Source organism: Somniosus microcephalus, chromosome 11 (assembly GCF_052327205.1).
Source record: "Somniosus microcephalus isolate GS21.2 chromosome 11, FLI_Smic_1.0, whole genome shotgun sequence".
Classification (NCBI taxonomy): domain Eukaryota; kingdom Metazoa; phylum Chordata; class Chondrichthyes; order Squaliformes; family Somniosidae; genus Somniosus; species Somniosus microcephalus.
The window spans coordinates 20,526,044-20,541,387 of NC_140997.1; the positions used below are offsets into that span (position 1 = coordinate 20,526,044).

Below are 15,344 nucleotides of genomic sequence, written 5' to 3' on the forward strand. Positions count from 1 at the left end.
TTTTCAAATCCCTCCATGGCCTCGCCCCTCCCTATCTCTGTAATCTCCTTCAGCCCCACAACCCCCCGAGATATCTGCGCTCCTCTAATTCTGCCCTCTTGAGCAACCCTGTTTTTAATCGCTCAACCTTTGGTGGCCGTGCCTTCTGTTGCCTAGGCCCTAAGCTCTGGAATTCCCTGCCTAAACCTCTCCGCCTTACTACCTCTCTTTCCTCCTTTAAGACGCTCCTTACAACCTACCTCTTTGACCAACCTGCCCTAATTTATCCTTATGTGGTTTGGCGTCAAATTTTTTGTCTTATAATACTCCTGTGAAGCACCTTGGGACGTTTTGCTATGTTAAAGATGCTATATAAATACAAGTTGTTGTTGATCCCCATTGACTTCAGTTTTACTAGGGTTCCTTCCTGCCACACTTGGTCAAATACTGCCTTGATGTCGAGGGCAGTCACTCTCACCTCACCTCTGGAATTCAGCTCTTTTGTCCATGTTTGGGCCAAGGGTGTAATGAGGTCTGGAGCCGAGTGGTCCTGGTGGAACTAGAATTGAGCAGGTTGTTGATGAGTAAGTGCCACTTGATAGCACTGTTCACAACACCTTCCATCACTTTACTGATCATTAAGGCTAGGCTATAGGTTTGGTATGTAAAAAGGAAAAGATTAGCAAAAGTAAATGTGGGTCCCTTACAGGCTGAGACAGGAGAAATTATAATGGGGAATAAGGAAATGCCAGAGAAATTAAAGAAATACTTTGGGGCGATTTTCTCACTGGAGGCGAGATGGAGGCGGGTTTCGGTTTGGGTGGGTTTGAAACCCGCCTCCACTGATAGTTTTCAAAAAATTGCGGTTTTCCCATGATTGGCCACTTGATTTCAGAGGTGTGGGATGCCCTCGGTCAATTAGTGTTTTGTGACTGAAACTCACCTCTGTTGACAGCACTTTACCACCTGCAACATATTTTGAGAAACCACTATGTCCAATTCCAAGGCAAGGGCCTCCCCGAGGCTCTCGGATGAGGCGCTGCAAAGGTTGTTTGAGGGGGTGACAGCTAACATGGAGGTGCTCTTCCACTCATCTGGGAGGAAGAGGCCTGCCAAAGAAACCTCTGTGGGTACAGCTGGCAAGGGATATAAGCTCCAGGTCTGTGTGCAGATTGGGAGAATGTTTATGCGTATTGATGAAATGCCATCCCTGTTGGAAAGCATTAAAAGGATTTGAAGCCAAAATGTTGGCGTTATGGCATCTGTTCTTTCACCTTAGGCAGCTCCACGTTGCGGCATCTGCCACACTTGCGTTGTCAGGTTGGTGGCCTGAGTGAAAGGAGACCAGAGAGTCAGGTCCATTGTCAATGATGTCCTAGGCTGGAGCCAAGGACATGTGCCACATGGGCAACCTATGCAAATTTAGCCAGGATAAGTTCATCCCTTGCATCACGGGCAGCCATGTGCTCGCGTGCTGCCGCTGCCGCTGGTCGATACGCCGGTGCTCTGACCTCCTACTGCTCCTCTTCCTCCTCCTCCTGCTCCTCTTCCTCCTCCTGCTCCTCCTCCTCCTCAGCCTCCTCATTCTCATCTGAGGTCCATGGAGATAGAAAACAAATGGTTCTCATGCTGCTTGCAGGTGCCTCCTTTGGGGAAGCGGTCATTGCAAGCGGGGAGAATGCCTGCTGAAAATCCAAATAGACCACATCCACAGTTGATTGATTCAAGCTGCAGCACCTCTGACTTTGGAAGGCCTTCTAAAAGTGCTCAGAGACCTTTTAAAGCCAAGGTCTGGCACCTGCAAGTAATCCTTGCTAAAATAAAGGATGTCTCGGTAGACCTGCAGCTGTGAGGAGGCCATGCACGAGTCAACCCGCCAGGTTTACCTGGCGTGGTTCAGGAGGTGCGTGGGGCACGCAGAAGTTGTCGAAAAATCACGAGGGCCTCTCAAAATAGGCTTAGAGAGACCATTAACCAACATTTAATGATGACAAGTATCGCTATAGCCAGCTGGAGGCGGGACCGTTCCCCGAACTCCAAAACTGGCACCGGCAAAATCCCTTGGCGGCGGGTTCCGAACCCGACCTTTTTGAATCTGATTTTCCCGCCTTTCCTGTCGGCAAACCTGCCTCCTCCGACAGCAGAAAATCACCCCCCAAGTGTCTGTCTTCACGGAAGAAGCAGCAAAAAAACTTCCCGGAAATAGTGGAGAACCAAGGGTCTAGTGAGAATAAGGAACTGAAAGAAATTGGTATTAGTAAAAAAGTAGAACTGGAGAAATTAATGGGACTGAAAACCAATAAATCCCCTGGACCTGATGGCCTACATCCTAGCATTTTGAAAGAGTTGGCTATAGAGTTAGTGGATACATTGGTTGTCATTATCCAAAATTCCATAAATTCTAAAACGGTTCCTGCGGATTGGAAGGTAGTAAATGTAACCCCACTATTTAAGAAAGGAGGGAGAGAGAAAATGGGGAACTACAGACCAGTTAGCCTGACATCAGTAGTAGGGAAAATGCTAGAATCTATTATTAAGGACGTGGTAACAGGGCACTTAGAAAATAATAATAGGATTGGACAGAGTCAACACGGATTTATGAAAGGGAAATCGTGTTTGACAAATCTATTAGTGTTTTTGAGGTTGTAACCAGCAGAATAGATAAGGGGGAACGAGTGGACGTGGTGTATTTGGATTTTCAGAAGGCATTCGATAAGGTGCCACATAAGAGGTTATTAAACAAACTTAGGGCACATGGGATTGGGGGTAATAAACTAGCATGGATTGAGGATTAGTTAATGGACAGAAAACAGAGAGTAGGAATAAACTGGTCATTTTCTGGTTGGCAGACTGTAACTAGTGGGGTACCGCAAGGATCAGTGCTTGGGCCTCAGTTATTCACAATCTATATCAATGATATGGATGAGGGGACCAAATGTAATACATACAAGTTTGCTGATGATACAAAGCTGGGTGGGAATGTAAGTAGCGAGGAGGATGCAAAGAGGCTTCAAGGGGATATAGACAAGCTAAGTGAGTGGGCAAGAACATAGCAAATGGAATATAATGTGGAGAAATGTGAAGTTATCCACTTTGGTAGGAAAAATAGAAAAGCAGAGAATTTTTTTAATGGTTAGAGATTGGGAAATGTTGATGTTCAGAAGGACCTGGGTGCCCTTGTACACAAATCACTGAAAGTTATCATGCAGTTACAGCAAGCAATTAGGAAATGGTATGTTGGCCTTTATTACAAGAGGATTTGAGTATAAGATTAAAGACATCTTACTGCAATTATATAGGGCCCTGGTGAGACCACACCTGGAGTATTGTGTACAGTTTTGGTCTCCTTACCTAAGGAAGGATATACTTGCCATAGTGAGAGTGCAGTGAAGGTTCACCAGATTGATTTCTGGGATGGTGGGGATTGTCCTATGAGGAGAGATTGTGTAGACTAGACCTATATTCTCTGAAGTTTAGAAGAATGAGAGGTGATCTCATTGAAACATACAAAATTCTTACAGGCTTGACAGGGTAGTTGCAGGGAGGATGTTTCCCCTGGCTGAGGCGTCTAGAACCAGTCTCAGAATAAGGGGTCGGCCAGTTAAGGCTGAGACGAGGAGAAATTTCTTCACTCAGAGGGTGGTGAATCTTTGGAATTCTCTACCCCAGAGGGCTGTGGAGGCTCAGTCGTTGAGTATATTCAAGACAGAGATTGATAGATTTTTGGATATTAAGGGAATCAAGGGATATGAGGATAGTGCAGGAAAGTGGAGTTGAGGTAGAAGATCAGTCATGATCTCATTGAATGGTGGGGCAGGCTCAAGGGGCCAAATGGCCTACTCCTGCTCCTATTTCTTATGTTCTTATGTTCTTAAGCTGATGGGGTGGTAATTGCCCGGATGGGATTAGGCTGAATAGCATGGACACAATGAGCCAAATGGCCTCCATCAGTGCCGTAAATTTCTGGGATTCTATGATGGAAGTACTGACGTAATAAAACTCACTGCGCACTTGGTTTGAGCATAAAGCAAGGCTTTAATTAACTTGTTTCAAAACATGGAGGTCTAGTTGTACTTCACTAGTTCCTTGTCTTACAAAATTTCCCTGGGCCCATGCCCGAGTATTTATACTCCTTGGACGGTGCCACCAGCTGGCCATCCAGCATTATTTCATGAGTAGTTTCTTGATGATGGTGAGATTTATAACATTCTTCCTGCCTAAAGAATTTGGAAATCCGACGACTTCCTCTTAACGGATTAGGCGGACCACGAATAGCCGCAGTCTTATAGATTTTTGTTTATGGCTAGAAGGCACTGTTATAAATCTCATCATTCATCAAGAAACTACTCGTGAAATAACGCTGGATGGCCAGCTGGTGGCGCCATCCAAGGAGTATAAATACTCGGGCGTGGGCCCAGCTTTCCAGGGACATTTTGTAAGACAAGGAACTAGTGAAGTACAACTAGACCTCCATGTTCTGAAACAAGTTGATTAAAGCCTTGCTTTATGCTCAAACCAAGTGCGTAGTGAGTTTTATTACGTCAGGCACGTCTCCCCGGACCGTGTCTTGGTCCCTGGGCCGCTTGATCCGTACCGGTGGATCGACAGGGCCCGTGTTGCTCTGATCAACCCGAGGGAGGCTGGGGAGATCATGGCTGCGGGTGCGGGTCCCCACAGGCGCAGAACTGGCTTCATCCTGTTTGATAGCCGGGGATTGACCAGCGTCCTGGCCTCGGGTGGCCATCCCACGGGGAGCGCTCGGCTCCCTGAGTGGATCTGGTGGGGCAGCTGGCAGAGCTCTCGATTTCCCAGGTAGGGCATCATCTTCAGGGGAGCGCAGAGTGTCGGCATCATCCCTGTGGGTCCCTCTATCAGTTGGGTCCATGGAACTGGCTGGACAGGGAGCCAGGTCCTGGAGCTAAACGGTGGACTCCCGGCCATCAGGGTACCGCACGTGCACGTACGTGGGATTGATGTCCGTGAGTTCTACCTTGTTGACGAGAGGATCGGTTTTTAGACGATCGGACGAATCTTTGGAGCAGCACGGGGCCGGGAGCTGCCAACCATGACGGTAGAGACGTCCCATGGGTGGAGCGACGCTGGAAGCTGAAGAATCGCTCGTGAGGTGTGACATTGGTAGACGTAGAAAGGAGAGACCTGATGGAATACAACACGTCAGGGAGCATAGTTTCCCACTGCTGGTCTGGTAGGTTGCGTGACCTCAGCGCAAGACGAACAGCGTTCCAAATGATAGCGTTGTATCTCTCAACCTGTCTGTTACTGATGGGATGGTACGGTGTCGTTTTACTTGTGGCGATTCCCCGTTGGGAGAGATAACTTTTGAGTTCGCTTGACATGAAGGAGGGACCCCAATCAGAATGGATAAAATTGGCCGTACCGCAAAGGGAAAAGACTTGATCAAGGCATTTGATCACTGTGGAAGTAAGCATATTGGGACAGGGGAAACCAAAGGGAAAGCGTGAATATTTGTCCACCATAGTCAGTAAGTAGGTGTTTCGCGTTGAGGAAGGCAATGGCCCTTTAAAGTCAATGCTGAGTCGCTGCATAGGCTGCATAGCGTGTATGAGCGAGCCATCCAATGGACGGAAGAATTGCGGTTTTAATTCCTGATGCGCTATCAATTACTCATAAAAGACTGAGAGTTAGAAGAGTAACTAAAGGCTTTTATTAACAACAGAATGGAGGTCTGCCTCGAGTGGTCGACCGGTCCAGGATACAAGGGCTGGGGAGCAGTCACCTTTATACTAGGACCTGTGGGAGGAGTCAGCCGAGGCATGTCCAGGCATGTACACAGTGGAATACAAACAGGAATACAAACTGGTTTACCACATTCACCCCTTGTTTAAAATTGAGTCCGGCGGGGTGAAGTGTATTAAAAGTTAGTGTATTGGAGTCTCTCCGGAGGTCTTGTCTGCCGCTGTGATCGGCGTGGCGACGGCAGGGGTAGTGAAGCTTCCGGCGTCGAGTCCAGCGTAGGCTGTGGCACAGGCGTGTCGTCCTCGTAGATGTCGAGCGGGTCGCGGGGCCCAGGCCTGCCGTCTGCTGGGGCTGGATATCGGATCGTGGGGGGGGGTGGTAGTGGGTAGTGGGTTACTGCGGCCCCCGAGGGTGCAAGGTCTCTTATGGAGACTGTGTCCTCCCGCCCATCCGGGTATGCGATGTAAGCATACTGGGGGTTGGCATGGAGGAGGTCGACCCTCTCGACCAGGGGGTCCGTTTTATGGGTCCTCACGTGTCTTCTCAGTAGGACCGGCCCTGGGGACGTCAGCCATGGCGGTAGCGATGTCCCCGATGTGGACTTCCTTGGGAAGACAAACATTTTCTCATGAGGGGTGGCGTTAGTGGCAGTGCAGAGCAGTGACCGAATAGAGTGGAGCGCATCGGGGAGCACATCCTGCCAGCGGGAGGTTGGAAGGCCCCTAGACTTTAAGGCTAGCAGGACGGCCTTCCAAACTGTCGCATTTTCTCTTTCCACCTGTCCGTTCCCCCGGGGGTTGTAACTGGTGGTCCTGCTTGTGGCAATACCCCTAGTTAGCAGGTACTGACGGAGTTCGTCGCTCATAAACGATGAGCCCCGGTCGCTATGGATATAGCTGGGGAAGCCGAACAGGGTGAAGAGGTTGTTCAGACATTTAATGACCGTGGCACTGGTCATGTCCGGGCAGGGGAAGGCGAACGGGAAACGGGAGTACTCATCAATAATGTTGAGGAAGTACACATTGCGGTCGGAGGAGGGGAGAGGCCCTTTAAAATCAACGCTCAGGCGCTCAAAGGGGCGAGTGGCTTTTATCAGGTGGGCCCTGTCTGGTCTATAAAAGTGCGGTTTGCACTCAGCGCAGACTTGGCAGTTCCTGGTCATGGTCCTGACCTCCTCAATAGAGTAAGGCAGGTTGCGGGCCTTGATGAGGTGGAAGAACCTGGTGACCCCCGGGTGGCAGAGGTCATTGTGGAGGGCCCGTAGTCTATCGATCTGCGCGCTGGCACAGGTGCCACGCGATAGCGCATCCGGGGGTTCATTTAGCTTCCCGGGCCGGTACAAGATCTCGTAGTTGTAGGTGGAAAGTTCGATTCTCCACCTCAAGATCTTGTCATTTTTGATTTTGCCCCTCTGCTTGTTGTTAAACATAAAAGCAACTGAACGCTGGTCAGTGAGCAGGGTAAATCGTTTTCCGGCCAGGTAGTGCCTCCAATGACGCACAGCCTCCACAATCGCCTGGGCCTCCTTCTCAACAGCGGAGTGTCTGGTCTCCGGGCCTTGGAGGGTTCGTGAAAAGAAGGCCACGGGTCTCCCCGCCTGATTGAGGGTAGCGGCCAGGGTAAAGTCGGACGCGTCGCTTTCCACCTGGAAGGGGATGGATTCGTCCACTGCGTGCATGGTGGCTTTGGCAATGTCCTCCTTGATACGGTGGAAGGCTAAGCGGGCCTCTGCCGTCAAGGGAAAAGAGGTGGACTTGATCAGCGGACGGGCCTTGTCCGCATAGTAGGGGACCCACTGGGCGTAATAGGAGAAAAACCCTAGGCACCTCTTCAGGGCCTTGAGGCAGTGGGGCAGTGGAAGTTCCATAAGGGGACGCATCCGGTCGGGGTCGGGGCCGACGACTCCGTGTTCCACAACACAGCCAAGGATGGCGAGGCGGTTTGTGCGGAATATGCACCTCTCCTTGTTATATGTCAGGTTTAGGAGTTGGGCGGTGCGGAGGAATTTTTCGAGGTTTGCGTCATGGTCCTGCAAGTCACGGCCGCAGATGGTCACATTGTCCAGATATGGGAAAGTGGCCTGCAACGCATTTTGATCTACCATCCGGTCCATCTCCCTTTGGAAGACGGAGACCCCGTTGGTGACGCCAAAGGGAACCCTAAGGAAGTGATAGAGGCGGCCGTTTGCCTCAAAGGCAGTGTACTGGCGGTCCTCAGGGCGGATGGGGAGCTGGTGGTACGCTGATTTCAGGTCAATGGTCGAGAAGACGCGGTACTGCGCGATCTGGTTGACCATATCAGCTATACGGGGGAGTGGGTAGGCGTCCAGCAGGGTGTAGCGATTTATTGTCTGGCTGTAGTCGATGACCAGGCGCTGCTTCTCGCCGGTCTTAACGACCACAACCTGGGCTCGCCAGGGGCTGGTGCTGCCCTCAATAATCCCTTCTTTCAGGAGCCGCTCCACTTCGGTTTTAATGAAAACCCTGTCCCCGGCACTGTATCGCCTGCTCTTTGTGGCGATGGGCTTACAGTCGGGGGTGAGGTTAGCAAATAGTGGTGGGGGGGTGACTCTGAGTGTGGAGAGGTTGCACCTGGTGCGCGGCGGGCAATTTGGAAGCTGCTGGCTGCGGACTGTGAGTGGGGGTAGGGGTCCACCGTACGCCATCGTAACACTTTTAAGGTGGCACTGAAAATCTAACCCCAGCAGGACGGCAGCGCAGAGGTCAGGCAGGACCAGAAGTTTAAAATGATCGTACACGGTCCCGTCTACTACGAGTGTCACCACGCAGTAGCCGCCGATTTCGCCGACTGGGACTCGGAGGCCATAGAAATCCGCTGTTGCGCAGGCAGGACTGGGAGAGAGCAACGCCGCACCGTGTCGGGGTGGATGAAGCTCTCCGTGCTCCCAGAGTCAAAAAGGCAGATTGTATCGTGACCATTTACCTTAATGTCCATTGTGGAACTGGCCAGTTGGTGCGGTCTCGCTTGGTCCAGTGTAACGGATGCCAGCGTAGGGGTCGGTGTGTCGCTGCGGGTATCAGATGAGGCGGTGTCGGGGGCCTGCTGCGTCCCGGCTGTCATCCAAGATGGCGGCGTCCATGATCCCCATGTGGCTGGAGGCGTCCAAAATGGCTGCTGTACCGGTGATTCGCACATGGCCGGGGAGGTCCAAGATGGCGGCCCGCATGGCCCACACGCGGCGCTGCTGGGGTTCGGGGTGGCTTTGGCCCTGCAGACGCTAGCGTAGTGTCCCTTCTTCCCGCAGCCCGAGCAGATCGCGTTTTTCGCCGGGCAGCGCGCTCTGGGGTGTTTTGCCTGGCCACAGAAGTAGCATTTCTGGCCTTGGGGCACTGCTGTCTGGCCTTGGGACACTGCTGCGGTAGTTGGGCCGTTGTTGGGGTGTGGCTGGGGTGGCACGGCGCTATGAGGCGGTCCTACCGTGTCCCAGGCTGTCATTCCCCGCGGCGTCCACGGTGCAGAGGAGTAGGCATCCATGCCCTGGTAGGCTGCATCCAACGATAGTGCGAGTTCAGAGGCCTTGTTGAGGTCGAGGTTACTCTGCTCCAACAGTCGCTGTCGGGTGTAATTGGATCTGTGGCCCGCTACAAAAGCGTCCCGGATAAGTTCCTCTGTGTACACGGCGGCCTTTACATCCTTACAACCACAGGCCCGGCCAAGCACAGACAGTGCCTGAAGGTATTCCACGGTCGATTCCCCAGGTTGTTGTTTACGACTCCCCAGAAGGTGCCTGGCGTACACTTCGTTCACTGGGCGCATGTACTGGTCCTTGAGGAGCTTGATAGCGTCCGCGTACGAGGTCGCGTCTTGGATGACCGAGTACACTCGGTGGTTCACTTTGGAGGTCAGGACATCCAGTTTGTCCTCGTCCGATTTGATTGCTTCGGAGGCGGTCAGGAATTTTTCGAAACACTTAAGCCAGTGAGTAAACTTGGTGGATGAGTCCGCCTCCCGATGATCTAAGTCCAGGCATGCTGGTGTGAGGATCTTCTCCATTATAAAAATGTTGTTAATAAAATTGATGCGCTATCAATTACTCATAAAAGACTGAGAGTTAGAAGAGTAACTAAAGGCTTTTATTAACAACAGAATGGAGGTCTGCCTCGAGTGGTCGACCGGTCCAGGATACAAGGACTGGGGAGCAGTCACCTTTATACTAGGACCTGTGGGAGGAGTCAGCCGAGGCATGTCCAGGCATGTACACAGTGGAATACAAACAGGACAAACAGGAATACAAACAGTGGTTTACCACAATTCCGCACAAATTTTACAGGAGGAGCACGTTCTTTTCACATCTACCGTAGAAAATGGGAGATTTTTAGATCGCACAAAGTGCAACATATAGGTAACGCCAGGATGGCATAAGTCAGTATGAAGATCCGCAAGAGTCGAAGTTGACATAGAAGAGCAGAATGCCCGCGTGAGGGTATACGGGTCCACATTCTCTTTGCCGGGTCGATAATGTATGGTGTATCCAAAGACGGCCAATTCCATCCTCCAGTGTTGTATTTTGTTATTCTTGATCTTAGTGCATTTCCAGTTATCCAGCATAAAGGCCACGGAGCGCTGATCGATTATAAGTGTGAAATGGCGACGAGCGAGAAAATGACTCCATTTACGTACAGCTTCGATGATGGCCGTAGCCTCCTTCTCGACAGGAGGATAATGGAGCTCGCTACCCTGCAAAGTTTGTGACAGAAATGCAACGGGTCGACCACCTTGATTTAAGGTAGCAGAGATCGCCACATCCGATGCATCACACTCGACCACGAAAGGAAGATTTTCATCAATGGAACGAAGTGTGGCTTTTTCCAGTTGTCACTTGAGGAGGTTGAAAGCTGAAATAGCCGTTGCCTCCAATGGAAATGACTTTGCGTGAAGCAGGGGCTGGATCTTGTCAGAGAAGTGGGGTATCCATTTCGCATAATAGGCGAACATGCCGAGTGCCCGATGAAGAGAGCCGAGATTCGTAGGGGGAGGGAGTTCTTGAAGCGGATGAAGTTGCTCCGGATCCAGTTTGATGACACCGTTGCCCACCCAGTAGCCAAGGATGTTGACTGATGGTACTGATTTCACAGATTTGGACTCATTTAAGGTTAAGTTGCGACGACGGAGAACGTCAAAAAATTTCTGGAGGTTGGCATCATGCTCCTTCTGGTCACGACCAACAATGGTGATATTATCCAGATATGGAAAAGTGTCCGTTAAGTTCTCCTGTTTGACTAGGCTATCCATTGCCCATTGAAAGACGGCCACCCCATTGGTGACCCCAAATGGAAGGCGACAAAACTGGTAAAGCCGACCATTGGCCTCAAAGGCCGTATACTTTTTGTCAGAGTCCTTTAACGGTACTTGATGATATGCGCTCTTTAAATCAAAGGTTGAAAATACCTTGTAGTTAGTAAGGTTATTGACCATGTCATTGATGCGTGGTAGTGGGTAGGCATTCAGGTCGGTATACTGGTTAATAGTTTGCGAGTAATTGATGCAAAGACGTTTCTTGTGTTGCTTCAGAGGATTTTTGACAATGACAACTTGAGCCCGCCAGGAAGATGAACATGGCTCCATGGTACCGTCAGCTAGAAGGCGAGAGATTTCTGCCTCGATAAAGGATCGATCATCTTAACATAGAAACATAGAAGATAGGAGCAGGAGTAGGCCATTCGGCCCCTCGACCTGCTCCGCCATTCAATGCAATCATGGCTGATCATCCAATTTCAGTACCTGGTCCCTGCTTTCTCCCCATACCCCTTGATCCCTTTAGCCTTAAGAAATATATCCAACTCCTTCTTGGAATATATTTAATGAATTGACCTCTACTGCCTTCTGTGGCAGAGAATTCCACAGGTTCACCACTCTTTGGGTGAAGAAATTCCTCCTCATTTCAGTCCTAAATGGCCTACTGTGGTGATTATTCTTTATGTTTAGTAAGAAGTATTGTGATTGGTTGTTTGTTTCCTGCCTTGGGATATATGCTGTAATCTCATTGGTAGTTGATGTCATGTGATTTGTGGTGGCCATCTTAAATTCAGTTCTTTCCAGCCTTTAGTTGGGACTGGGTGTTGAAAGATGTGCTACAGGATTTTTAAGTTAATAAAGCCTAGATTAGAAAGGCAAATCTATTCTTTATTTCAATTTATTAACTTTATGTCAGAATGGAGCGATATCTTCAACCAGAACGATTCAATGCTGACCCTAATTCTGCAGGAGTGGATGATAAATGGAAACACTGGTATTGTACATTTAAAAACTTTTTGGGCGTGTTGGATCAAGAGTCTCTAAATAAGCTGAATATGCTGATCAACTACATTGCTCCGGATGTGTATAAGTATATTTTGGACTGTAAAACTTACGAAGTGGCTATTTCTACATTGGAAAAGATTTTTGTTAAACCAAAGAATGAGGTATTTGCACGTCACCTTCTATCTGCCCGTAGGCAGCAGGTGGGAGAATCTTTGGATACTTATTTACAAGCACTTCGGTGCCTTAGTGTTAACTGTAATTATAAGGCCGTGACGGCTGAAGAATATAAGGAAGAATCGGTACGGGATGCTTTTATTAATGGATTACTGTCTAGATCAATTCGTCAGCGGTTGTTAGAAAATAAGACTTTGGATCTTAAGAGTGCTTTTGAGCAAGCTTCTACATTGGATGTGGCTCAGAGAAGTTCGGATTCTTATGCTCTTTTTAATCGGCCTGTGACTGTGGTTTCGGCAGTTCCGGATGAAAAGGAATTATGTGGACTTAATAGGAGTGGTTTACTAGATTCTGAAACAGTTTCTACTTCAGCGGCTGTTGCCTCTAGGATTCAGAAGTGTTATTTTTGTGGGAACGTCCGGCACCCTCATCTGAAGTGTCCTGCTCGGGAGGCTGTGTGTAGTAAATGCGGCAAGAGAGGTCATTACGCACGTGTGTGTAAATCATCAGGTTCAATTACCTCCTCTCTGACTATTCAGCCTTTAGATAGGGCGTTTATTGCATCAATTTCTGCTGCATTTGCTCATGGCCTAAACAAAGCTATAGTTACGGCCCAAGTTAATGGGTTGGAAGTGAAGGCCCTTATAGATACGGGCAGTACCGAGAGTTTTATAAGTCTTCAGTTTGCAAAGGAGAAGCATTTGAAAATTTCGCCTGTGTCCTATCAGGTGTGTATGGCTCAGACGACTCTCACTTCACAAGTAGCTGGTTGTTGCCTTGTGAAATTGATTCTTTTAGGTAATACGTATACTGATATACGCCTATCTGTTTTGCCTAATCTCTGTGCGGATATTTTGATTGGTCATGATGTGCTTCAGTTACACGAGTCTCTCAGTCTTTCATTTGGAGGGACTAAGCCACCTTTATCTATTTGTGGATTAACCTCTTTATCCATTTCTCCATTATCACTTTTTTCCAATTTGATGCCGGATTGTAAGCCAATTGCTACCAAGTCAAGAAGGTATAGCAGTCAGGATAGAGAATTTATTAATTCTGAAGTTCAACGTCTCTTATTGGAAGGAATCATTGAACCTAGTTGTTAGCCTTGGCGGGCACAGGTAGTTGTCACGACTAACGAGAGACATAAGAAACGAATGGTGATAGACTATTCCCAAACTATTAATAGGTATACTCAATTAGATGCGTACCCTTTGCCTAAGATTGATGAGCTTATCAATAAAGTATCTCAGTATAAGGTTTTTAGCACTATTGACCTAAAGAGTGCTTATCATCAGATTCCTATTGTTAAGAAGGATCAACCATATACGGCCTTTGAGGCTGGTGGAAAGCTGTATCAGTTTTGCCGAATACCATTTGGTGTTACTAGTGGTGTTGCTTGTTTTCAACGGGCAATGGATGCTTTTATAAGTGATAACTCTCTCTCTGACACCTTTTCATACTTAGATGACATCACGGTGTGTGGCAAATCAAGGGTGGAGCATGATTCTAATTTAGAAAGATTCCATCAAGCTGCGGATATTAACAATAGTCATGATTCAGATAATGTGGATGCTGTTACAGATACTACGAATATTTCCAATCCGACTGCAGATAATTATACTTCTATTAGTCAGCCCTCGATGGATGTTCATGACCGTCCCAGTTTACCTCCTGATGGGATTTCTAATCCGGAAACCGTTGAAAATCGGGATATGGATAGCCGTCCGGCAGAAGATACTTCTGTGTCTCCTGGTGTGGGAGGGCAAGGAATTTCACCAAGGTTAAGAAGGTCGACACGAACAAGATATCCGGTCGACCGATTGAAAGTGGACTTTTAAATTGATAGTAATGTTTTAAAATTGTTGAAATATTATATTATATTGTTTTAGTTGAGAGATACTTAATACTTATGTGCAACGTTACTATTTGTTGTTGCTCACTTAGTATTGTGTCATGTTGAATAGTTTTATTTTGTCTGTGCATAGTTTTAGTTGTAAATAATTAATTATAAATTGTAAAGGTTATTTAGATTGGAGTATATTTTAAAAGGAGGGGTGAATGTGGTGATTATTCTTTATGTTTAGTAAGAAGTATTGTGATTGGTTGTTTGTTTCCTGCCTTGGGATATATGCTGTAATCTCATTGGTAGTTGATGTCATGTGATTTGTGGTGGCCATCTTAAATTCAGTTCTTTCCAGCCTTTAGTTGGGACTGGGTGTTGAAAGATGTGCTACAGGATTTTTAAGTTAATAAAGCCTAGATTAGAAAGGCAAATCTATTCTTTATTTCACCTACCCCTTATCCTTAGACTATGACCCTGGTTCTGGACTCCCTGACCATCGGGAACATCCTTCCTGCATCTAGTCTGTCCAGTCCTGTCAGAATTTTATAAGTTTCAATAAGATCCCCTCTCATTCTTCTAAACTCCAGCGAGTAACATAGAAACATAGAATATAGGAGCAGGAGTAGGCCATTCGGCCCCTCGAGCCTGCTTCGCCATTCAATGCTATCATGGCTGATCATCCAAATTCAGTACCCGGTCCCTGCTTTCTCCCCATACCCCTTGATCCCTTTAGCCTTAAGAAATATATCCAACTCCTTCTTGAATATATTTAATGAATTGGCCTCCACCGCCTTCTGTGGTAGAGAGTTCCACAGGTTCACCACTCTCTGGGTGAAGAAATTCCTCCTCATTTCTGTCCTAAATGGCCTACCCTTTATCCTTAGACTGTGTTCCCTGGTTCTGGACTCCCCGACCATCGGGAACATCCTTCCTGTCAGAATGTTATAAGTTTCAATGTGATCACCTTTCATTCTTCTAAACTCCAGCGAGTACAAGTCCAATCGACCCAATCTCTCATACGTCATTCCTGCCATCCCAGGTATCAGCCTGGTGAATCTTCGCTGAACTACTTCCATGGCAAGAACATCCTTCCTCAGATAAGGCGACCAAAACTGCACATAATACTCAAGATGTGGTCTCACCAAGGCCCTGTACAACTGCAGCAAGACATCCTTGTACCTGTACTCAAACCCTCTCGCTACGAAGGCCAACATACCATTTGCCTTCTTAACCGCCTGCTGCACCTGCATGCTTACCTTCAGCGACTGGTGCACAAGGACACCCAGGTCTCATTGCATTTCCCCTTCTCCCAATCTATTGCCATTTAGATAATAATCTGCCTTCCTGTTTTTGCCACCAAAGTGGATAA

At 48.1% G+C, this 15,344-nt stretch overlaps 1 protein-coding gene across 2 annotated transcripts in view; it reads left to right on the forward strand.

The window, feature by feature from the left end:
* LOC147110357 (cytochrome P450 3A9-like) overlaps positions 1–14,362 on the forward strand; it is a 65,871-nt gene extending 51,509 nt beyond the window's left edge. The window contains exon 13 of one of the 2 annotated variants that reach the window (XM_086000287.1): positions 13,744–14,362. In XM_086000287.1, the coding sequence (XP_085856413.1) occupies positions 13,744–13,917 (174 nt within the window). In that variant the 3' untranslated portion in view covers positions 13,918–14,362. Of the gene's footprint in view, positions 1–13,596 lie in introns of both variants that reach the window. The other variant, XM_086000289.1, reaches the window with a different exon arrangement.
* Positions 14,363–15,344: the final 982 nt, after the last annotated feature.